Genomic DNA, 23,944 nt, shown 5'->3' with positions numbered 1-23,944 from the left:
CTCCTCCCCTCCTCCTCCCCTCCTCCTCCTCCTCCTCCTCCTCCTCCTCCTCCTCCTCCACTTCACCTGTCTTTGTTTCCATTTAACTAAATTATAATTATCATTGATGAACAGGTGATGACTGGGTGACGTCACCGCGGCTGCCCCGTCAGAGGCGTGTCCGGCGGTTCTTCCTGTTTGCGAGCAGGTGAGAGGAGCCAGAGCGGAGCGACAGACGGCGGCAGAGGAACGACTTCATTCTCACCTTTCTCTTTTTAACTGTTCAGCTTTTATCACCGAATGACCGGAAACCGCTTCTTCTGTGACACCTGTGAAAGTTTGAGCGGGCGCGGCAGCACGCGGCGGGACGCGGTAAACTTTTTCTTCCGCCCAGATTCGCACCGACTGCAGCTGAAAATGCCTTCCTCCTCCTCCTCCGCCTCCCTCCTGCTGCCTCTCCTCCTGCTCCCCCTCCTGCGGCCCTCCGGAGCGGCGGGGGACGCGGCCTGCGTCGGCTCTTTCCGCTCCGGGCACCAGGACTTCGTGCTGGACGCGGTGCACGCGGTGAAGGAGGGAGCGGTTCTGCTGGCCACCGCGTACGTGCAGACCAAGGAGGACTGCGAGCGCGCGTGCTGCGATGACTCGCAGTGCAACGCGGTGCTGCTGGAGCCGCGCGGCAGCGCAGCGGCGGAGAACCGCACCTGCGTCCTGTTCAACTGCGTCCACAGAAACCGCTTCAGGTGCAGGTTCGTGAACCAGGCCGGGTACACGAGCTACATCCGGCAGTCCGTGTACGCGAAGTACCTGCAGGGACCGCAGGTTCGAGGTGAGTCCGCACCTGGATCCGTCAGGTGTTAGGGGGTCAGGAGGCCTGTGGGGTCACAGACAGGATGTTTATATTGGTCCGGGTTTTAAACAGAAACGTTTAAAGCTCCTCACAGAGTTTCAGGGAGAAAGTCAGTGAGCAGTCATTTCCACTGGGGGCCCGGGGACATGTCCCTGCTGAAAGCATGTGTTAAAATGTTCTGAAAACAGGAAGGGCGGGGCCCCTGGACACCTCAGAGACAGACGTCTAGTTATCATCACAAAGCAGAGCTTAAGTCCTGTTTCACTAAGTCCACGAGACTCCGTCATAGGAGACATGTCCACTGGGGCCCGGGGACATGACCTTCTCTGAAAGCATGTGTTAAAATGTTCTGAAATATGGCAACAAGAACGACTGAAAGGTTTATCAGCACAGTGAGAAACCCTAGATTCTGCTCTGCCGGCTGAACTTAGTGTTTCCCTTCATAGAAATAAAACATTTCCACCTTAAACTGGAGCAGAAACTTTCTGCTGAATGCAGGAAATGAAGTGTTTAAAGCTCCAAATGTTCTGGGCTCCGAACCCAGCGCTGAATATTTCTATAAAATAGAGTTAAAATATTAAATATGCTGCTGCCCGACACGTTTCAACACTAAGTGAGAAGATCAGTAATGAAAAGGAGGTCCGGTCCTGCAGAGCGAGCGCTGATGAAGCGACTGCTAACTGACGTCCGGTCAGCTTCATTGGTTCAGGTGTTGAACTCGTGTCTGAGGGGAGGAACAGTTTTATTTATCTAGCAGAAAACACAGCTGGACACGTCCTCACGTCTCTGCTTGCTGATCAGGTGCTGGCTTTTTACTGGCGAAGCCATCAGGGCCCTCACAGGAACGAGTCTGACCTCTGACCTCACGCCGCGCGTGTTCAGGAGGACAGGGATCATGTGACTTCACTGCGTCCCGTCGGCTGCGCCTGCAGCAGCTGGACGTGTGGTGCGTTCAGGCACTATAAATTAAATCAGTTTCATGAGGAGGGTCAAACAGCTGTGAGAGATTTCACCTTTAAAACCCTGATGGCGTCCTTCACCACAGAGTACTGCAGCCGTGACACCTGAACGCACCTGCAGAGATGACGTATCCACATGTATGTGATTAAAAACGTCCTGCTGCGGTCCAGAGGTGGAGGAAGTACTCAGATCCTTCTGTAAAAGTACTGACACTGTGAAAATACTCCACTCACTACTATGGAAAAGTATGTGAGTATTATCAGCAGCAGGTACTTTTAAATACTTGAACACAACACGCCTGAGACGTTTCTCAGGAGGAAACAGATGTTCCTTATTGAGTCAGCTGGCGTGTACAGGTGTGAACTCACCTGCTCAACTTAAATAAAATACAGATTAATTTAGTTCAGAATGATCTTCTGGTGTCGGGGCTGATCTCTGCTGCGATTGGTTGTTTGTAAAACTCTCTGTGACATCACTGTGTCTCCAGGTGAGCAGGCTCCGCCCATCGCCGTCACAAGCCAGGATATGGTCATCCAGGCCGGCGAGACGGTGACGCTCAGCGGCATCGAGAGCGTGGCGCGGGGCAACGCCAAAATCACCGACTACGATTGGAAACTGCACAGCGGAGACGACAACTTTGATACGGAGGTAACACCTGCTGCGTCACAGGGGGCGGGGCTTAAACTCAGGTAGAGGTAACCAATGGGAAGGCAGTATCCGTGACACCAAACTCCATAGAAAGTTCTGCGAGTTTTAGCCTGCCTTGTTTCTAATGGAAGATAAAGTGTTTGTGCACAGGTGAGCGTGCAGGTAAGTTTGACACACCTGTGATCCCCGACAGCACTCGATCCACTCCGTCTCCACGTCGATCTGAACCTGTGTGTTTGGATCGACCTCTGCAGCAGACGGACCGTGTTTCTGTGCGTGCAGGTGATGAAGCGTTAAATCGAGTTATTTTTGCATGTGTTTCTGCAGGGGACCGAATATCAGGATGAGATGGTGGTCTCAAACCTGCAGCCGGGCTTGTACGTCTTCCAGCTGACCGTCACCGACTCCAACAACCTATTAGGCACGGACACGGTCAACATCCTCGTCCTCAACCCGGAGCAGACCAACTGTGAGTGCTCATGGGAAATGTAGTCCACTGATGATTCTGCTGGTTTTTTTTGCAGAGACTGTTCACTGTAGTGTCACTTCCTGTATGTCAGTCCCGCCCCTTAAAGAGACTGGCGTTCTGTTGGAAAGGCGTCTCTGAGACGTTCAGAGTTTTTGGGTATTGAAAACTCCAGTTTGCTGGTTTATTGGTGGAGACATTGGTTTGTGCGCCGGCCCACGGTCCAGAAGGCTGCGCTCAGAGTCCTCCGCCTCTGTAACGTGGCACATTATTATTATAATGGCGGCTGAATGGTGCAGAAGTAAAACCATCAGTTGGCTGGTTTAATGACTCTCTTATCTGTGAGGTGTCTGAACGCTGCAGCTTCTCTGGAGGAACCTGGACTGTGTGAGACCGTCTGGATGTGCAGACGAACACAGAAAATTTGTGACTTTAGATCCCGACCGATCCTGTGACGTCACGCCGCCGTGCCTCGGATGTAAATGTGCACAGCGTCTCTCTTACCATCGATGTAACGCGCCCTGACCAGCAAGTTACTTCACAAAGTTACTGCCATTGTAGAGTATTAGTTATATTTCAATATTACTGTCTCAGAGTACACTGAATATCTGAGAAACTCTTGAGTTACGTTCACTGCTGCAGAGGAGGGTTATATTCATGGATCAGCTGGGTCTTTGTCGCGGGGGATGGGCGCATTACTGAGATTGTAACGAGGATCGTATTACTGATTTTCTTGCTCCCAACACTGGCCCTAAAATAACAGTGAAAAACTGCGGCGTTAACTTACAGGGTGACCTGTTATTTTTTTGGTCAGTGGTGCTCGGCATGAAAATGACAAATGTGTCGTTTGGAAACTAGCGAAGATGCTCGCGCCGGGTGCAGGATGGGGCCCCTAGTGTTTTAAAATGTTGTCCACCAGAATGTATAATGTCCAAAAGTATGTGGACGCCCCGTCTCATCGGGGGGTTCAGCTGCCTCAGACACATCCGCCGCTAACGGCCACACGGAGTCTCTCAGGTCATTCCTCCTCGATGACATCAGGTTTTCCTGTTTGCCGCTTGCTTGTTTCAGCCGACTGCAGATCTGTGAGAGGAGGAAGCCCATTGAAGCGTGTCTGAACACGTGTGCAGCCGTCCACATACTTTTGGCCGTTTGGCTGTTGTCCTGACTCACTGAGAAGTGAATCAGTGTTTGTGGTTTCACGTCCACACCTCCGCTCAGACAGGTCGGACTGGAACACCTGAGAGAGACACACACAAACCTGCTCTGTGAGGTCCTTGAATGTTTTTAAAGAGCTGATCTGAGTTCAAGCAGTAAAACTGTTGAGTAACACATAACTGCCTAAATACTACATATCGCCATGGTTACCAGGGTGTCGACACACACACACACGCCCTGTGGGTTAATGTTTAAATTCATAACACAGTACCAGCAGTGAGTACTCAGTGAGTACTACTAACTACCTGAGGCTGTGTGAGTACAACAACAACATAGATATTTTATCAGCAGACGTCAGCAGCAGGTCCGGACGTGTCCCCTGAAAGAAGATAGATAGATAGATAGATAGATAGATAGATAGATAGATAGATATAGTGTGTGTATGTATATATATATATATATATTATATATATATATATATATATATATATATATATATATATATATATATATATATATATATATATATATATAAAAATCACCTTCAGTGGAAACGCAGAGCAGGAATACTACACTGAAGTACTGTGGATTAAAATGTAACTTTATCCTGCTGCTCCTCCACGTGGAGCTAACGGCTGGTTTCAATACGTTTGTTTATAAAATATTCTACATGCTCCAACACGGCCGCCCACAGCCAGAAAGACGTGAGATTTCTGTTTACGCAGACGACACCGCTCCGTTTAGACATTTTTACAAACCAACGAATCCGTTCATCCAGAAAATAATCAGCAGATGAATCAATAATGACCCTGATTCTGATAATAATGAATCTAATCTAAAAAGTAAAAATATACTTTTACCATAGAGTATTTTAATAATGTGGCATTTATACTTTAAATACATGATCTGAATTCTGCAGCTTGTCACATGTTGCACCAACTCAAGGTTTCACTGGCTTTTCCCAGAGCTTTCAACAGCACCATGTGATCTTCATCTCTCCCCCCCCCCCCTCAGGGTATTGTCGGGCTCCGGTGAAGGTCGGTCCGTGTCGCGCTCACTTTCCTCGCTGGCATTACAACGCATCGACAGGAACGTGTCAGAAGTTTGTGTTTGGAGGCTGTAAACAAAACAAAAACAACTACCTGTCTGAAAACGAGTGCATGAGTGCCTGCAGGGGAGTCAACGGTAACTTACACACCTGACAGTACACACCTGACAGTACACACGGAGTACACACGGAGTACACACAGAACACAGTACTGCTTACTTCTAATGATGCATGTTTTTGTTTTGTTGTCCACAGCGACGTCAGAGAGGAGCGTCACTTTTCCTACTGGTTAGTCCCATAATGCACCTCTTCATTCTAGCTCTGCAACATGTTGAGGATGTACAGCATTAACGTGTGTGTGTGTGTGTATGTGTGTGTGTGTTCAGAGGCGTGTGACCCGCCGTGCCTCCCCGGTCAGCTGATCTGCAACGGCAGCGAGTCGGACGAGGAGCAGTGCAGCAAACGTAACACACGCACACTCTGGCCCTCACAGCGTAATACAGACATACGTAAACACACACCCTAATCCCTGACCTTCTTCCTCCTCCTCTTCGTCAGTGAACCAGACCTTCAGCCGCCTGCTGCGCATCGACGTGAACCAGAAGGAAGGTCAGTTTAAGTCTCAGTGTCTCTGAACGCCAACTGGCACTCAAAGCTAACAAGCTACATGCTAATATTGACCCCCCCCCCCTTCAGCTCGGTGCACGGAGCCCCCCCTAACCGGACCGTGTCGGGCGAGTCACTCCCGCTGGTACTACGACCCTCTGGACAGGAAGTGCCACCACTTCACCTTTGGCGGCTGCCACGAAAACGGAAACAACTTTGAGAAGGAAAGCAAGTGCAACAAGGAGTGCGAAGGCGTGACGGGTACTACACACACGTATAAATACACACGTATAAGTACACACTCATAAATACATGCTTAGTACCATAGTGTACTACTTACTGTTGTGCCCCCTTCACGTTCTTCTTTGCTGATGGGAGTTGCAGGGCTGCCAACTCTCACACGTGGACCTTTTTACACGCTCTCACGCCGTTTGCCTGAAAATGTCACTAATCAGTGATTTTAAAATTTAAGCGTCGCCAGCAACAGCAAGTTTGATGAACTGATGTGTCACTGATTCATTAATGTCTCTGACCGTCGTGTTGCTACATTAGGACACTGAGGTGGTGATTATTGGCTTCACTTTCATATGTACGAGCTTTAAAGTTGTGAATTTGGCTGCTGAACAAAATTCCCGGTGGGTTAAGGAGTGACTCTAAAGTCAAACCTGAGAAGTTGCTCATGATTTAATTTGTGTGTGAATGGATATATTCAGAGTACCACACAGGCCTGTATGGTAACAATGACCTCATTTCCACTGCAGGAACCAGGTCTGGGGTCTTTATTTTACCCCCTTATAGTGCTTTCCCAAAGTACAGCAACTTTGAGGGGGTGGGGCTTACCTTGTAGTGCATTTCTGCTCACTTTAGGTTGAGCATTTCGGGTGTTTTGCCGCTCCTGCTCGTCGCAAACTAATAAATCACATCAACACCCAGATGGCACACCAGCCTCGCCGAGGTCGGTCCGAGGTCGTACGTCTGAAAACTGGGTCCGGAGTTTCCATCAGTCAGGAGGTTTTGAGCCGATGTCGGTCTCCTCCTCTCAAAACAAACAGCTGATTACACCAGCCAATGAAGCTCGTTAACAATCGCTCCGACACAGGCGGGGGTGCTGCGAGCTGAGCTGCAGCTCTTGTTGGCTGGAAATGCGTTTTATGTTTTTCTTTCTCTGCTGGAGACCTTGAAGAACTTGACGACTTTATCAAGTTTGTTATTAAATTTGTTCTGAACGTGTCTCTTCATTATACTCGCACACAAAACGTGTTTTTAGCGGTCAAGCATGAGACAGACACGAGACAGAACGAGTGTCTCTGCCAAACGCCATGCGGCACAATAATCGTTTTAATTTGATTATCTTGTTTTTATAAACATTGGAAGCCAAAACTGAAATTGTGATTAAGTTTGTAATAATTGCACAGCCCTAGTGGAAACGCACAACCATAGGCTGCAGGAACCAGTTCCTTCAGAAGTAGGTTCTGGGACTACAAGTACTTTTGGTGGATTTGCGGCTATGAAGTACTATGTTGTGTTTAGTAGTATCATGGAGTACCACACAGTGTGACTTACATTTATTCACTTTCCGTAAAACTTTAGCAGCCGAGTCCCAAACAGCCGCCTGCTGTGGGAACACATTTGGACAAATAAACGCAGGTCTCCATTAAACGCCTGTTCTTCAGATGTATCAAACCTCTTAAACCGGTTGCTGCTTTAGATGCTTCTAAGCTGCTCGTATGATCAATATGTCAGTATGAACACACATCATTAGATCAGTTAGATTCTCCATGATTCAATAGTTCAGTCCATTTAAAGGAAACAAGACTCAAAGTCTAATTCTTATAGATTTACCGCTGTAACCTGCCTGGTACAAGAGAGGAAAGGAAAAAAAGTGCAGACTCCCGTTAACTTTGAAGCGCTCGTAAAGTCAGAATGTGTCCGTTCCTGATTATTTATCTTCCTTCAGTCTGTGAGGCTCCACCCATCAAAAGAATCAAAACAGCTTTTCATAAAAATGAATCCAGGTTGTGAATCCTGTCGTGTGAAGTCCGTCGCTCTCTGTCTGCTAACTTCTCTCATCCTGCAGCCTGCTGTTGTCATGATGTTAGATCAGACGAATGACGTGTATTTGATATTATGTGATAATGTTTATACAAGTAATATTCTGTTTGAAATGAACTGTTTCAGTTGTGTGCAGAAAGAATTAAAGGCCTGTCCCAAATACACGCAGGGTCAATTCAGTGATTTTAGCAAATAAAAGCCCGGGCTGTTATTCAAAGTCTTACGGTATGTCAGAGGTCGCACACCTCTGGGACAACAAAGCGTCTTGCTCAGGGACACAATGGTGGACATGTCACGGTGGGAATTGAACCCTGGTCTCTCACACTAAAGGCATGCGTCTTATCCACTGCGCCATCTTCTGATGATGATGCTTCACGCCACCTCTGACTTGTAATTCTTGTGTAGTTGAGCTCGTTGTTGTGCAACGTGTGTTTTCTGTGTGTCTGCAGAGCAAAACGTGTTCATCAAAGGCGTGTTCGATCGTCTGGAGAAGGACGAGAACGACGAGGAAAGTGACTCAGGTAAGAAAATTATAATAAAATAAAAATATTTTGTTGAATGCTGAGAAGAATGTTGTTACCTTTTGAAACCTGATGGCTTTTTACAGTGTAGTAGTGATGCTACCACAGGGCTGGGCAATAAAACAATGATAATTATCTCAATATAATTTTCAACAATATAATAAATGTTCAATATATCGTCTGTAAATATTTGCTTTAATTCATTTGAATCATAAACAAATTAGCACCTAATTTTTGTATGTAAAATATTTATTTTGTTGAAAAAGATAATAGTTGTGAATGTTCTGCCTCACATTTGTGAAGTGATCCTCTGTTTGGCATCAAGTGTTTGTTCTGACAAACTCTTGACCAGAAAGAAAAGTTGAACCATCTGGTTTCTTCAGTTTTCACTCAGGAGCAAGAACGAATTAATGAATTGACATTTATCGTGATATTTATCGAATGATATGAAATGTTTTTATCGGGAAAACATTTTTGGCCGTATCGCCCAGCCCTATGGTAACAGCCCGTAGCGTCGCAGTCAGCGTGCAGCGTTGTATGTGACAGAGATCAAAGTGTGGCTGCTGACAGGATGTGACCTCCGTCTCCTCAGCAGGAAGCATCGCGCTGGCTGTTCTCCTGTCGGTGGCCATCTTGGCTCTGCTGGCGATCTTGACCTACTGCTTCCTGAGGTCCAGGAAGCGGCGCACTCATACGCCTGTCGCCACAGGCCCCGCCCACGTGCCGCTGGCTGAGCAGGACGCGCTCGTTTACAACAGCACCACCAAACCCGCGTGACGTCATCACTGCCGCCGCTACGGCGACCTGTTACCACAGCTGCTGTGTGTTGTTTTCATGTAATTATTGCTTTTATTGCTACCGTTTTTGTTGCTTCGTTTTTTGTTCAGTTTTTCACCTCCAGAAGCTAAACAACCTTCCTGCCTCTGCACACCAGACTTAATGAATTTTCCTCAGTAATTTACAGTGAAACTGTGAATTCTGTTATAAACCAAGTTAAATCCAGTTTAAAAAGAATTGTTAGCGTCTGACTCGCATTCATCTAACTTCTGTAGAAAGATGTTTTTAATGGACGTTTGTTGGGTTTCTGTTCAAGCGTGAACGTGCGCCTCTGTTTAATTTGTTAGCGTTAATATAAATAGAGTTCTGTCTGTTTGGGTCTCAGGGTTTTTGTTTCAGATTTAAAATGAGGAACATGAAAATGTTTGTTTCCAGCTGTTTGACTGTAAATATGAAGTAATAGGTTGTTTATACATCTGCTGCCATCATGTGTTTAATGTTTTTAATGTTTTTAATCATCTGTTTGTCAATAAAGAAGAAACACGACGCTTTGTGGTATCTGAGTTTGTCAAACGTCTCCACACTCAGCTGACCCTGTAAACAAAACACAAGTTCCAACGTGTTTGTGAAATTTTCAGACATTTCAGCCGTGTGATAACATCTACGCCGTCTCCACGTCAACCATGACGTCTGAGAGCTCGAACCTCGACGCTCCAGAAATAAATGAACCGTGAGACACATACATTCATTAAAACATTTGATTTTGTTTTTAAATTCAATCTTATTAATTTGTTTAAACACAAATGAAAGAAACGGAATTATCAGTTGGTACACTGTAAAACATGTTGGTTAAAAACTCCAAACAATTAAATCAATTTAAATTTTCAGAGCTCTGTATTTAGTCAACAGCAGAAAACCTCTTATCTCCACAGTGTGTTTGTCACATAACATCAACAGACTTATCCGTCAATGAGGCTGAGACATGTTTAAGTATCAAACTTCCTGCTCTCAAACCTTTTTACACTGAACAAAACTATAAAGGCAACTCTTTTGTTTTTGCCCCCATTCATCATGAGCTGAACTCAAAGATCTGAGACTTTCTCTCTGTGCACAAAACGCCTGTTTCTCTCAAATACTGTTCAAATATTTGTCACATCTTGTTAGTGAGCACGAGATAATCCATCCACCTCACAGGTGTGGCAAATCAAGATGCTGATCAGACCGAATGGGGACTGTACAGGTGTGCCTTAGCCTGGCCACAATAAAAGGCCTTAGCCTGGCCACAATAAAAGGCCTTAGGCTGGCCACAATAAAAGGCCTTAGCCTGGCCACAATAAAAGGCCTTAGCCTGGCCACAATAAACGGCCACTACAAAATGTGCATTATTAATATTAATGATAATATGTTCAGTAAGTTTGGTTACATTCTGTGAGGACACATGATTCTATATGAGAGGTTAAATAATTGGTGGAGCCAGTAACGAAGAACATTTACTTAGGTACTGTACTAAAATACAAATTAGAGTTATTTGTACTTTACTCTGGTATTTTGTTTTTATGGTACTTTCTACTTTTACTGCATCTTTGTGAAGGAGTCACTTTGGGCTATTTACAGAATAATGGATTAATGGAGGAAATAATCAGCTGATTAATCCAGAATGCAAATAATCATCAGTCTGATACTGAACAGTTCAACCTCAACGAACACAGCAGTTACTCCCGCTTCACATTAATGCAATAATAATCTAATATATAGCAGGCACAATGCAGTACTTTTACTTGTAACAGAGTATTTTAATAGTGAGGTATTAGTACTTTTACTTAAGTAAAGGATCTGATTACTTTAGTTAGTAATTTAAATTAATGGTATTTGTCTGTTTAATGTGTAATGAGTTAACTTCTGTTGCCTTTGACATGTGTTGAGTGACAATCAGCCATCTTGTTTTCACGTGTTACTCACGCCCTTTTCACACCTTCACCCTCAGCTGAGGAAGACTGCGGCTGCTGATGAAGCCTGAAACTCCCCGAGCCCGGAGATACAAGGTTTCTGCGTGACTCCTGTTGCTGTGTCTAACACAGAAACCGGTCTCTTCAGTTTGTTTGTTGTCGACAGGCTGGAACTGGTCCGGTATCAGGTTCAAACTGGTTTCCTGTCGGCTCACGTCGGGCTCCTCGCGGCTCTGAACCTGTCCGTGCAGTTTGCTTTGTGTCCAGCAGGGAGACACAGACATCTGTGTTTTATCTGTTCGTCCTCTCAGCATAGCGGCAGAAAACAGAGTTTGTCGAGTCAAAGGGTCAATTTATGAGAACAAGTCCAAACATTTACATGCAAAGTTAAAGTCATGAGATAATAAATAGAAAGTCTCGGTGGGGACTCACCCAGGTGTTCATTTACCTGAACACGAGCTACAGGTGGTGTAACGGCCTCTGATAAGGAAGTTATTAATCCGTCAGACGCCTTCATGAAATGATGCATGATCCTCAGACGCTTCTCTGAATCCACGTGTCCTCCACAGAGCTGAGTGTTTAGTAAACTCACATTCCATCACCTCTTTATTTTATTTCAACTCAAAACTTCTTCCTGCGCTCCTGCTCTGTGGAAATACGCTGTCCTCTAACCAAACCCAACTAAAAGTTCAAGATAATACTTCATTCAGACAGGCTGGACTGACTGGACCGCTTTTTCTCTCAGCTTTTAAGAGCGATGGACATTTCCAAAGAGACATGTGTCCTCTGGAGCAACGATGATGATTCATGAAGGCTTTGTCTGCATAATCTTTAAAGACCACCACACAGCGGGAGTCTGAAAGGTCTCTGTGTTCTCTCCTGGTCTGTTCCTGAGCACTGCAGGTTTGATCTGTCTGGACCTGTATCCACGCCCCCCCTGAAGACGCCGATCCCCCTCTGGCCAGGCTGCCTCTGTAAATAAGAAGCGGTCCTGCCTGTTAAAGGTTAGAGACAAACAGGAACCGCACATCTGTCCTCTACTGTAAAACAGCCCGTCAGGCATGGCGGCAGCCCCAGACCTGCAGGGACCCGGTCTGTCCTATCAGAGCAGGGACCCGGTCTGTCCTGTCAGAGCAGGGACCCGGTCTATCCTGTCAGAGCAGGGACCCAGTCTGACCTGTCAGAACAGGGACCCGGTCTGTCCTGTCAGAGCAGGGACCCGGTCTGTCCTGTCAGAACAGGGACAGACAGAGCAGGGACCCGGTCTGTCCTGTCAGAACAGGGACCTGGGCTATCCTGTCAGAACAGGGACCCGGTCTGTCCTGTCAGAACAGGGACAGACAGAGCAGGGACCCGGTCTGTCCTGTCAGAACAGGGACCCGGTCTGTCCTGTCAGAACAGGGACCCGGTCTGTCCTGTCAGAACTGGTGGGATCACGAGTTCATCATTGTTCTGTTTTCTCAGTAAAGTCCAGCGAAGTCTGGTCCCGCTGGTCAGAGGATAAAATGCATCTCTGCTTCTCTGAATGAGAATCCTCTGGAACAAGGTCTTGGTTGAACCTCTTACCTCATGTGATCTGTCACCCAGAAGCCCTCTGGCCCAGAACTGTGATCTCTGCTGCTGCTTCTTCAGCTGACGTTTGGCATCTCTCATAAACTCAGCGTTTCCCGTCGTTCTCATCAACAGTCTGAAGGATTTCTGAGGTCCACCAACCTGCCCTCATGTGCAAAGCAGGTCAGACACCCGGGACGGAAAATCCAGATGCTTCGTCCCGTCCTGGTACCAACGCACAACGCTGACAGAAGGACTAAACAACAGAAAGGTCCAAGTAAGCAGGCGGTCAGCAGGGAGAGCGCTGTTAGTTTAAAACACTGACTCTCTTTAGTTGAGGTAGCTATTTTAATCTTTTCCTAAACTTACCAACGTTAACCACTAGTTTTATTTTGAAAGTCTAACAGGACGTTACATATTTATTGTTGCTAACCTGACCGTGGTTCTTCCACCAGGACCCGGGGGGGACGAGGAAGTTCTTCCTGCGGCTGAGCCTGAAGGAAGAAGCTGGTTCTCAGGGTGGAGGACTCGGACTGAAGATAGTTTGCCTCTCTGGGCTCTCAGCTGGACACTGAGGGGCCCCACCAGGCTGAGATCCTCTGAGGAGCAGCTCCTCCTGGTTCACACCACAGACCCTCAGCCTGTGAAGGGAGGGCAGCCGCTGCTGGACCCGAGTGCAGACTGGATCCACCTGAACCCTCGAGGCTGAAGAACCAACAGAACTTTTAACTTTTGATACTGAAGTATTTTTAAAAGCAGGTTAAACTTTGACTCAGGTAGAAATTTAAACTTTTAGTGCAGTAATTTTAGCCAACATGTGTGTACTTTTACTCCAGTACAGGATGTGTGTACTTTTACTCCAGTACAGGATGTGTGTACTTTTATTCCAGTACAGGATGTGTGTACTTTTACTCCAGTACAGGATGTGTGTACTTGTACTCCAGTACAGGATGTGTGTACTTTTATTCCAGTACAGGATGTGTGTACTTTTACTCCAGTACAGGATGTGTGTACTTGTACTCCAGTACAGGATGTGTGTACTTTTATTCCAGTACAGGATGTGTGTACTTTTACTCCAGTACAGGATGTGTGTACTTTTATTCCAGTACAGGATGTGTGTACTCAGGATGTGTGTACTTTTACTCCAGTACAGGATGTGTGTACTCAGGATGTGTGTACTTTTACTCCAGTACAGGATGTGTGTACTTTTTACTGGATTCTGTTAGCAGAAGCTTTATTATGTGTGACATTAATGAAGCAGACGGAGCAGCTGGTCATCCTGCAGGGAAATAATGAACAAAACTGCTTCATGTTTATTTTAGATCTTTGGATATTTAAGGTTTTTCACTGGACTTGAACTACTTAGATTAACAGAAGAGGTGCTCTGAAAGCTCTGACCTGCACTGTATTTACACTCAGAGTTGGGGAGGAACCACTTACATGTCATTTCATTACAAAACTAATATAACTGAAGTCCGTAAAGTTTGATGAATCTGATTGGTTCTTCTGGTCTCAAAAAAATGTTCAACAGCTAAAAACATTCAGAAGAAATTTAGAAACGTAACTAAGTGTAATAAGTTACATTACTTGGTTAAAGTAATGGAAATAGACTACTGCATTTTAAATAGTAACTTGTAATCAGTAACCTATTACATTTAGAAAGTTACATTCCCATATATACATATATATACATATATATATATAGATAGATAGATACACATATATATGTATATATATAAATCCCCCTCTCATGTGTCCTCCTCCAGCTCAGGTCCTCTACCAGAGGAGTTCTGCTCAGTATCTTAGCTGTTACTAGGACTGCACTCTTCTGGACAGAGACCTCTGATGTTTTACCTGAAACTCTCCCAGTCTGGGGGTCACGGCCCCCGGTGCTCGATCACCACTGGCACCACTGTTGTTCTTACTCTCCACATCTTTTCTAGCTCCTCTTTCAGCCCTTGGTATTTCTCAAGCTTCTCGTGTTCCTTCTTGATATTGCTGTCGCTTGGGGCCACATCTATCCCTGCAGCCTTCTTCTGCTGTCGATCAACACGACGTCTGGTTTGTTAGCCATCACCAGTTTGTCAGTCTGGATCTTGAAGTCCCACAGGATCTTAGCTCGGTCAGCTACCTGGTTATGGCGCTCCATGTACGCACTTCCCGCCAGCATTTACACCCTGCTGTTATGTGCTGTACTGTCTCAGGGGCCTCCTTGCACAGTCTGCACCTGGGGCCCTGCCTGGTGTGGGAGACCCCAGCCTCTACTGATCTTGTGTCCATGATTAGTGCTTCTGTGCTGTCCTTCAGTCACTGCTAGGATTTCTTGATATCAGTCACTTGTTCCGTTTGTCTGTGGTCCATGTCGTGAACTAGATACTGTATATATATATATATATCTATATATATATATATATATATATATATATATATATATATATATATATATATATATATATATATATATATATATATAATAGGTTCCAATGCAGAAACTTGAGGGGGGAGTTTGAATGATCTTAAACACACAGATGCAGGACATTAAAAACCTAAATTACTTTTTGCACAGAACCATCCCAAAGACAAACACAGTCAGTTCACTTGTTCTCGTCTGGCCCAGAGGCAACATGCTGACACTCTAACGCTCATTGTTACTGAACTATTATCCTGATCCACTTTCCTCTTTACCAAGAAGTCTTTGAGAGACCGGGCCGCTTCAGAAACACCATCAGATCTCACGCAGAGCTGAGCGGCTGACAGGATGGATCACGTGTCAGTGTGTAGTTCTACTTTTCATGAGTTTAAACGGTGCACATGCGCAGAGGGTCGGGGTGCAGCAGCAGCAGCAGCGGTGCAGACAGACGGACTTGTGACAGTGTTTGAGCTGCAGACCCGGACCCGGACTCGGACTCGGACTCTGGATGTTACCTGGGGAGGATTAGTTCTGAATGAAAGTTTAACACCAGGTGAGTCTGACTGTCCTGTGGTGCGTTTCAGGACCACCGTGTGTGTGTGTTAAAGTGTGTGTCCGTGTTCAGTGTTTCTGACACAGCGGAGGATTTAATGACTTCTCTGAGCTCAGGGTCCACGCGGAAGTGTTTCTGTCGATCGGCTCCGCTTCAGACTCTGCAGACGGATGACAAGTCGGACCGAGCCTGAGATTCAAACCCGACCATCATTTAAAAACATGTCACAGAATTTTAAGAAAGTCACGACGCGTTAAAGTTCGCGAGCTGCCCCTTGTAGCGTGTAGGTGGGGTTGGTCATGCAGAACTCCATTAGGAAATCTGGTCATTTAAAGATCGCGTGCTTGTCTGAAGGAAATACTTACTTCTTATATAATAACTTCCTGCTTTTTAAAACCAGATGGAATCAGTCTTCACTTCGGCGTCCATCTCTTACACGGGACAGCACTTATTTTTCAGATACTTAAACTTTTGCCTGTTTCTGTCGCAGCCGTTCGGCACCTAAACACGCCCTAAGAGCGGCAGCGAGCCCGCAGAGGGAGCGCCGACACGTCAGAACTGCGTAGAGATTTGATCAGATTTAACAGGAGCAAGCAGGCAGGAGGTTCTGAAGAGTGAATACAGATGTTTTATTAACCCGTTCAGAAGTTAACCAGGAGCTGCAAACAACAACAACAACAACAACAACAACAGCAGCTTCCAGAGGACACGTTCACATCAAAACATTAAGAAAAGTTTGATTTTCTCTAAAATCTACAACATAAAAACAGGAAGTGGACCTCGTGTCTGTGTTGTTTCCATGGTAACTGGATCAGATCCCTAACCTGGTGGGGCCTCTGAGCGTGCTCAGACATGATCTGACCGATTGTCATTGGCTCCCACAATGCACTGCACCGCAGACTGAGACCTTCACGCGTGTCGGTCGCTGGTCCGGTTCTTCAGTCCTGGTCTCGGTCTTCGCTGAGGCCTTTTGTTTTGCCCTCACCGCCATCAGAGCGCGCAGGCAGCTGACTCAGGTGAGTCTCACCTGAGTCAGCTGACCAACCACAAACTGTCCCCGCTGAGTGAAACCAGTGCTTCTTCACGCCAGATCAAATCTGAAGCGTTGATACTGAAACCCGAGACGTCAGCGAGACGGACGCCACCGTAACCCCTGAGTACAGGACACGGCTGTCCCCAGGACCAGAACCCAGGACCAGGGACGCTGCTGATACTGGAGGTTATACAGCTATTATTGGGGGGGGCTGGTTGTGGTTCAGTTGTTGTTGTCAGGAGACATAATGATAGTGTTGTCCCGCCTGTACAGCCTGTTTTCACTGTGGGGGGGGGGTCACCACAGACGCCGTGGTGAGTCCTGATCCAGGTGTTTACCTGTCTGTTACAACCTGTGTGCACACCTGGGGTCTCTGGCTCTGGAACGTGATCCCATGGAATGCACTTTGGTTATCGGAAGTGGGGGCGGCTGTGGTGGATTCCTCATGTGGTCTGGGATCTGGATCCGGCAGGCGCCTGGTCTTGTGCAAACCTTACCGTAAACAAGGATCTCTGCAGGTCCTGTCAGGTTTCTGGTGAAGTCTGTCGGTCTGACTGGAAGTAGGGAAGGGGCCGTGCCCCCCCCCCCCCATTCATTTTAACCCACACATAAGTTTAACAGGTCTGAACTACAGCAGCTGCAGTGTCCCTGAATGCACCACTGCCACAACACACCTGCAGAGGACTTTAGGACTTCTGTTCATTTCTCACACACACACAGTGACACACACACAGTGACACACACACAGTGACACACACACACACACAGTGACACACACACAGTGAAACACACACACAGTGACACACACACACAGTGAAACACACACACAGTGACACACACACACACACACACACACACTGAACCACACACTGAACCACACACTGAACCACACACACACACACTGATCCACACACTGATCCACACACTGAACCACACACACACACACTGATCCACACACTGATCCACACACTGAACCACACACACACACACACTGAACCACACACTGAACCACACACACACACAGTGACACACACACACACACACTGATCCACACACACACACACTGATCCACACACACACACACTGATCCACACACACACACACACTGAACCAGGTCCTGAACCACACACTGAACCAGGTCCTGAACCACACACTGAACAACACACACACACTGAGCACCTCATAAAGTTGAAAGTCCACCAGATTAGTGATTTTTCCCTGAACTTTATCTGTAAGTTTCGCTGGTGATGAAGCTCACTGAAAACTCTGTCTGTGCAGGTGACGGCGTGATGCCTGAAGTGGCTCTCGGCTCGCCCGGCGACGTCCCGCTGGCTGAAGGTGAGTTTCTGTGTTTTCCCAGGACAGTGAACGCAGCAGCACTATCGGACCCTCTGATTGGTCAGTTTACAGCAGCTGGCGATGATGATGCACCTGGTTTAAAGGTTCTTTCTTTATCTGCTGATTAGTTTGTTTGTTTATTTGACAGCGACAAATGCTTTATAGAGTAGATGTTGTGACTAATGTGCAGCCCCTGTCCCGGTCTTTGTCCTAGTCTCTGTCCCCGGTCCTCCTCCGTTACTTCATGGTTTGGTCTGTAGAGCGTGAAAGCGTCCTCAGAGTCGAGTCCGTCTGAGTTGATGTGAGGCCTCTTTCTTCTGCGCGGCCGCCGGTGGAGGGAACCAGCAGCTCCGCATCACGGCCGTCTCACAGAGGACAAAGACGCCTGTCTCTCTGTCTGATGCTGCTGATACTGGAGAGCAGATATGGAAACAGAGCGCGCTCCATTATTCTGCGGAGGACGGGCTCACAGCCGCTGTTTGTTTAACGTCAGCGTTTGCATCATGTAAATATTGCTGCTCCAGCCTGGAGGCTCATTTTCATCTGACGTCCTAGTTTGTGGACGATCAGCTGACCTGATGAAACCAAACAAACCACTCAAACAGCTGTCAGAGGAAATATATTATATATAAAACAACAAACCCTTTATTTAAAATATTAAACATGTAAAAGCACAAACCCCCCAGCTGTACCAACACTAGAGACTCAGGTGTGACAGGAAGCAGCCAGCAGGTGGCGTCTCGCTCTCTCGGCGCCGCACGCTCAGGCTAATTGGATTAAACCCCACCCCCTCCTGTCAGAGCTGCAGGTACACAGACTCAGACCTGCACAGACTCAGAGCTGGTCTCAGACAGACCCCCGTCTCGTCCCCTCTCTCTCTCTCCGCGCTGTGTTTAAGGTAAGCTGGGATTTTACTGTGTTGAGAGCAGAAAGATTCAGCTGTTTATCAGAAACACGTTAAGATTCAGCAGGAATCCGTCGGTGTTATCGGCCGACTGCTGTGATAGAAGTGAAAGCAGAGGGACGTCAGGCTGTTGTTGTGTAAGACATGTTTTATCAGCTGTGGTTGATCAGAGAGAGGGAACGTATGTGACAGGAAACCACTGTGAGGCTTAAACGTGCTGTTTTTTGTGAGGAGTCTGGTTGGAGGTGATTTAACATCTGATCCAGAGTCGGCTCCAGACTGCAGAACCATCTGAATGTCACAGCTCTGGGTGGAGGCGTCCACCGTAGCAACGACCCCCAAGGCTCATGGGTAGTGTAGTGTTTAGACTGAGACTGACAGTCTGAGATCAGAGACCTGTACCTGAGGGTGGTTAGGGTCAGACCAGCGCACCTGGATTCTCCTGATGATTGGGTATTGATCTCAGCAGCAGCAGCTGTGTGCGTGTGTGTTTTCACTTGAAGCTAATCTCAGGTCACATGACTAGAGTCTTAATCACCATGGAAACCAGCTGACTTTAACAGTGTTACATAAGTGGAGCTCTGATGTCACTCTGCTGACATCATCACCACCAGAGGTTCAACAGAGCGTTTACTGGTTTCTACTCTATTCTGCTGCAGTCTGGTGTATTATATTGGTTTATACTGGTCTGTACCGGACAGAGATGCTAGAGTCCGAGTCACGTCTCTGAGCTAGAGTCCGAGTCACGTCTCTGAGCTAGAGTCCGAGTCACGTCTCTGAGCTAGAGTCCGAGTCACGTCTCTGAGCTAGAGTCCGAGTCACGTCTCTGAGCTAGAGTCCGAGTCAAGTCTCACGTCTCTGAGCTAGAGTCCGAGTCACGTCTCTGAGCTAGAGTCCGAGTCAAGTCTCACGTCTCTGAGCTAGAGTCCGAGTCAAGTCTCTGAGCTAGAGTCCGAGTCACGTCTCTGAGCTAGAGTCCGAGTCACGTCTCTGAGCTAGAGTCCGAGTCAAGTCTCACGTCTCTGAGCTAGAGTCCGAGTCAAGTCTCAAGTCACTCATGGTTATAATGAATGTTGTATCAGCTGCTGCGTTCAGTCCAGGTTGCTTATAAAACTGCATGGATATAAGGAATTCTGTAAATGTAACCTGTTTTTCATTTACAGAGCACAACCATGTGATGTTCAATGCAATTATTGACGGCTTATTAAATACTGTAAGTCAACACACTCCCCAGACTCTTAACCCGAGTGTAACGTTAAGTAAATAAAACTGTGACGTTGCATAATCAACAATAAACCTGTAACCTGTTAGCAGCCAGCGGTAATAATTAACGTGACGGCAGCCAGCGGGACGTAAATGATTACGTTAATCGACCACCACAAGTTTGGCAAGTAAACAAACACTCATTCATCTTTTCATAACAAACGACAGTCGGAGTAAACCTCTCGTAGTTCGTAGCTAAAGCAAGAAGCAAGCTAGCGTTAGATGGCCAATGCTGAGATAAACTAACCTCAGGTTAGTAACCTATGTTGCGTTCAGCGCTTCTTTGTTTGGGTCTTGTTGTATGAAGTTTTAAAGCCAAAGATGTTTGTTGTCCTCTCTAACGTGTGGCAGCAGCTGATACTACGTCACTGTGTGTGCGACTTACGTCGGACTCGAATCCGAGTCTCAAACTCGAGTCCCCGTCTTTGGTAGCGATGTATGATCACCCGTGGCTGATCGATAAGGTCCCTGCAGACAGTATTTGCTGCATGGACCCTGCTGCTCTCTGTAGTTGTTCAAGTCGTGTTCACGGCATCATTAATCCTGACTCTCATGACGTTATCAGGTCGCCGGTTCAACCCCCGGCCACCACCCTTGAGTCGGGCTTCACCTGCAGTGGAGCTGCTCGGTGGTCAGCAGATCAGACTGTGGTTGTGCTGGACAGCTTCCATGTGTGAATGTGATCATGGCCCTCAACCAAAAGAGAACTTCCCCTCAGTGAAGTTCCCCTAGAAATCATAATTATCCCGTTATTTATTCTCAGACAGATGATCTGCTTCAGTTCAATCCCTTAAAAGCTGTTTCAGTCGACATTATACAGAAAAGTCAGTTTACTGTTGAACGTTAATATTTAACAGTCTTTTAACACGGACTGTCATGCAGGCTGTCATGCAGACTGTCATGCAGACTCTCATGCAGACTCTCATGCAGACTCTCATGCAGGCTGTCATGCAGGCTGTCATGCAGGCTGTCATGCAGGCTGTCATGCAGGCTGTCACGCAGGCTGTCACGCAGGCTGTCACGCAGGCTGTCACGCAGGCTGTCATGCAGGCTGTCATGCAGGCTGTCATGCAGGCTGTCACGCAGGCTCTCACGCAGGCTCTCACGCAGGCTCTCAAGCTGCATGTTCTGAACCTGACTTCCTGTTTGGCCCTGACCCGGCTGGCGGTCGGTGAACTGCACGTCTGAAAGGTTTGTGTTTAAAAAGCAGCTTTCTGTCATGCAGGCTGTCATGCAGGCTGTCATGCAGGCTGTCATGCAGGCTGTCTGCAGGCTGTCATGCAGGCTGTCATGCAGGCTGTCATGCAGGCTGTCATGCAGGCTGTCATGCACGCTGTCATGCAGGCTGTCATGCAGGCTGTCATGCAGGCTGTCATGCACACTGTCATGCAGGCTGTCATGCAGGCTGTCTGCACGCTGTCATGCAGGCTGTCATGCAGGCTGTCTGCACGCTGTCATGCAGGCTGTCATGCAGACTCTCATGCAGGCTGTCATGCAGGCTGTCATGCAGGCTGTCATGCAGGCTGTCATGCAGGCTGTCTGCACGCTGTCATGCAGGCTGTCATGCAGGCTGTCATGCAGGCTGTCATGCAGGCTGTCATGCAGGCTGTCATGCAGGCTGTCTGCACGCTGTCATGCAGGCTGTCATGCAGGCTGTCATGCAGGCTGTCATGCACGCTGTCATGCACGCTGTCTGCACGCTGTCTGCACGCTGTCTGCACGCTGTCATGCACGCTGTCATGCAGGCTGTCATGCAGGCTGTCATGCAGGCTGTCATGCAGGCTGTCATGCAGGCTGTCATGCAGGCTGTCATGCACGCTGTCATGCACGCTGTCATGCACGCTGTCATGCAGGCTGTCATGCAGGCTGTCATGCACGCTGTCTGCAGGCTGTCATGCACGCTGTCATGCAGGCTGTCATGCAGGCTGTCATGCAGGCTGTCATGCAGGCTGTCATGCAGGCTGTCATGCAGGCTGTCACGCAGGCTCTCACGCAGGCTCTCACGCAGGCTCTCACGCAGGCTCTCACGCAGGCTGTCACGCATGCTCTCACGCAGGCTGTCATGCAGACTCTCTCTTCAGCGACAGACAGTTGTGTTAAGCCCTCTTGAACGTTCCCTTGTGATGTGTGCGAGTGACTAAGGTGAGAACCTGTTGCTTCACCTGTAGAGGAAGTTAATTTATTTTAACGGGGAACTTTTCACCAGATTAGATTTATAATAGTAAATCTATATTTAGAAGATTTGGGTGTTATGGATAAGGTCTCCTCTCAGAACCGATCCTCTGGCCATCGTGTCCTTAACGGTGATCATCAAGCCATCAATCAGTAAGCTGCATGTTCTGAACCTGACTTCCTGTTTGGCCCTGACCCGGCTGGCGGTCGGTGAACTGCACGTCTGAAAGGTTTGTGTTTAAAAAGCAGCTTCGAAGAACCAAAAGGTCCAAAGTCAAGATATCGACATCATAATCTGAGTAACCCGTTAACCCACGTATGAAGAGCGACGCCCCGCTGCTCTTCTGGAGGTCGGGGCAGCTGATTGGTCAGATCTGAGGGGAGCGTTGTTGTTGTTGTGTGTTGTAATCTCACTTTACTGGATTAACTAACTGCTTAATCCCCATTATGACAGATTAGACACACACACTCTTCACTTTGATGCTCTCGCTGTAAAACAGCCGGCAGGAAGTCATTTTGAGCTTAAACTCTGATTCCTCCTCAGCTCTGCTCCACTGATGACACTTTATTCCTGTTTACCGTTTATAAATGCTTCTGTGTTAGTGTATATTGTCTGCTGTGTAGCAGAAAGGAGTTACAAACTCACTTTCACTCTATAACCTGTGACAATAAACCTACCTATTTAGTTTTTTATTATTATTATTATGGGTGCTATTACCTGTGTTGCTGATGTTATATCAATATTTTTATGCATTTTAAAATGAATGGGTTCCTATGGGAGCAGGGACTCCACTCTTCCAACTGTAAGAGCTTAGTGCTCCGGCATATGTGCAGCTAGAGACTCAATTTCAGCTGTAAGTTGCAGAAAAGATGTTGATCTTTCTAAGTTGTATTTGTTGTTTTGGTGCAGTTAGTTAGTGATCAGTCTCTGGAGCCGCACCTCCTGTTCCAATCGTGGGTTCGAATCCTGCAGCTACACCTGTAGCCTATAGTGTTTGAACTTAATGATAAAAAACTAAATATGTTGACCACAAATTCCTCGGGTCGCAATGTTAGAACATTATAGCTTTAAACTTTACACAGATTTTATATTAATATTTTTATGCATTTTAAAATGAATGGGTTCCTATGGGACTCCTCTTCCAACCTAGCGGGGGCAGAGCTAAATTCCCATGATGCATGGCAGTGAAGAAAGTTTTGCTACAATTTGCTAATAAGTCTCCTATTTGTTTAAAATACAAAACAAACACTTTGTGATTAATGTTTTGTTAAACGTGTCTGCTTAGAATATAGTGTTTTTTGTTGGTAATTCTTGTGGTGGTTTACTATTGAAACCTGGAGTGAAGATAAGAACAGCTGCACTGATAGATACAGAGACGCTCCTCAGAGTACTACTACTTGTGCCTGACGTTGATTTGAGTCACGATATTAATATATTAAAGCTTGCAAATTTACGGAGCTGTTTGTTGTTTGAAGTTGATGCTAACAAAATGTGGAGTCCTTACTGACTTCCAGTGGTTAAATGCAATTAATTGTTAACGTGATATCAAGTCTTTCACAGCACAATTCTTTGGCTGTTCATTTATTTTATTCTTCAACAGCGGAGTAGCCATCAAAATATGTTTATAAGCAAAACATGTCTTCTGTTGGTGCTTAGGAGCCATTTTTTCTATCAGAATAAGACACGATTGACAAAGAAAGTTGAAAGCCTT

General features: G+C 46.8%; 2 protein-coding genes across 4 annotated transcripts in view; both read left to right on the top strand.

The window, feature by feature from the left end:
* The first annotated feature begins 114 nt into the window (after nt 1-114).
* LOC119909402 (kunitz-type protease inhibitor 1-like) lies at nt 115-9,608 on the top strand. Of its 2 annotated transcripts, none has more exons than XM_038727609.1 (10): nt 115-805; nt 2,274-2,434; nt 2,762-2,903; nt 5,073-5,243; nt 5,362-5,394; nt 5,493-5,570; nt 5,665-5,715; nt 5,803-5,973; nt 8,214-8,285; nt 8,878-9,608. In XM_038727609.1, the coding sequence occupies exons 1-10, from the start codon at nt 280-282 to the stop codon at nt 9,060-9,062; spliced, it is 1,590 nt and encodes a 529-aa protein (XP_038583537.1). In that variant the 5' UTR covers nt 115-279; the 3' UTR covers nt 9,063-9,608. The 2 variants fall into 2 exon arrangements, with proteins under 2 accessions (XP_038583537.1, XP_038583538.1); XM_038727610.1 differs by having other exon boundaries at nt 169-805; nt 8,881-9,608.
* A 5,757-nt stretch (nt 9,609-15,365) lies between these two features.
* LOC119909369 (pleckstrin homology domain-containing family G member 3) overlaps nt 15,366-23,944 on the top strand; it is a 32,938-nt gene continuing 24,359 nt past the window's right edge. For both annotated transcript variants that reach the window (XM_038727567.1, XM_038727565.1), the window contains exons 1-2: nt 15,366-15,522; nt 17,834-17,893. In XM_038727567.1, the coding sequence (XP_038583495.1) occupies nt 17,845-17,893 (49 nt within the window). In that variant the 5' untranslated portion in view covers nt 15,366-15,522; nt 17,834-17,844. The remainder of the gene's footprint in view (nt 15,523-17,833; nt 17,894-23,944) is intronic.

The sequence above is a fragment of the Micropterus salmoides genome, unplaced genomic scaffold, assembly GCF_014851395.1.
Source record: "Micropterus salmoides isolate LMB-PRFRI ecotype aquatic unplaced genomic scaffold, ASM1485139v1 Ms_hic_scaffold_18, whole genome shotgun sequence".
NCBI lineage: Eukaryota > Metazoa > Chordata > Actinopteri > Centrarchiformes > Centrarchidae > Micropterus > Micropterus salmoides.
The sequence above is the reverse complement of the archived record's forward strand: the minus strand, read 5'-3'. Positions and strand labels throughout refer to the sequence as shown.

What these genes read in the sequence shown, in the direction of transcription:
- LOC119909402 (XM_038727609.1), top strand. Translation starts at nt 280, where the DNA reads ATGACCGGAAACCGCTTCTTCTGTGACACCTGTGAAAGTTTGAGCGGG. An exon ending in GCAGGGACCGCAGGTTCGAG is followed by an intron (nt 806 to 2,273) that starts GTGAGTCCGCAC and finishes CTGTGTCTCCAG; the next exon opens with GTGAGCAGGCTCCGCCCATC. An exon ending in CGACGTGAACCAGAAGGAAG is followed by an intron (nt 5,716 to 5,802) that starts GTCAGTTTAAGT and finishes CCCCCCCTTCAG; the next exon opens with CTCGGTGCACGGAGCCCCCC.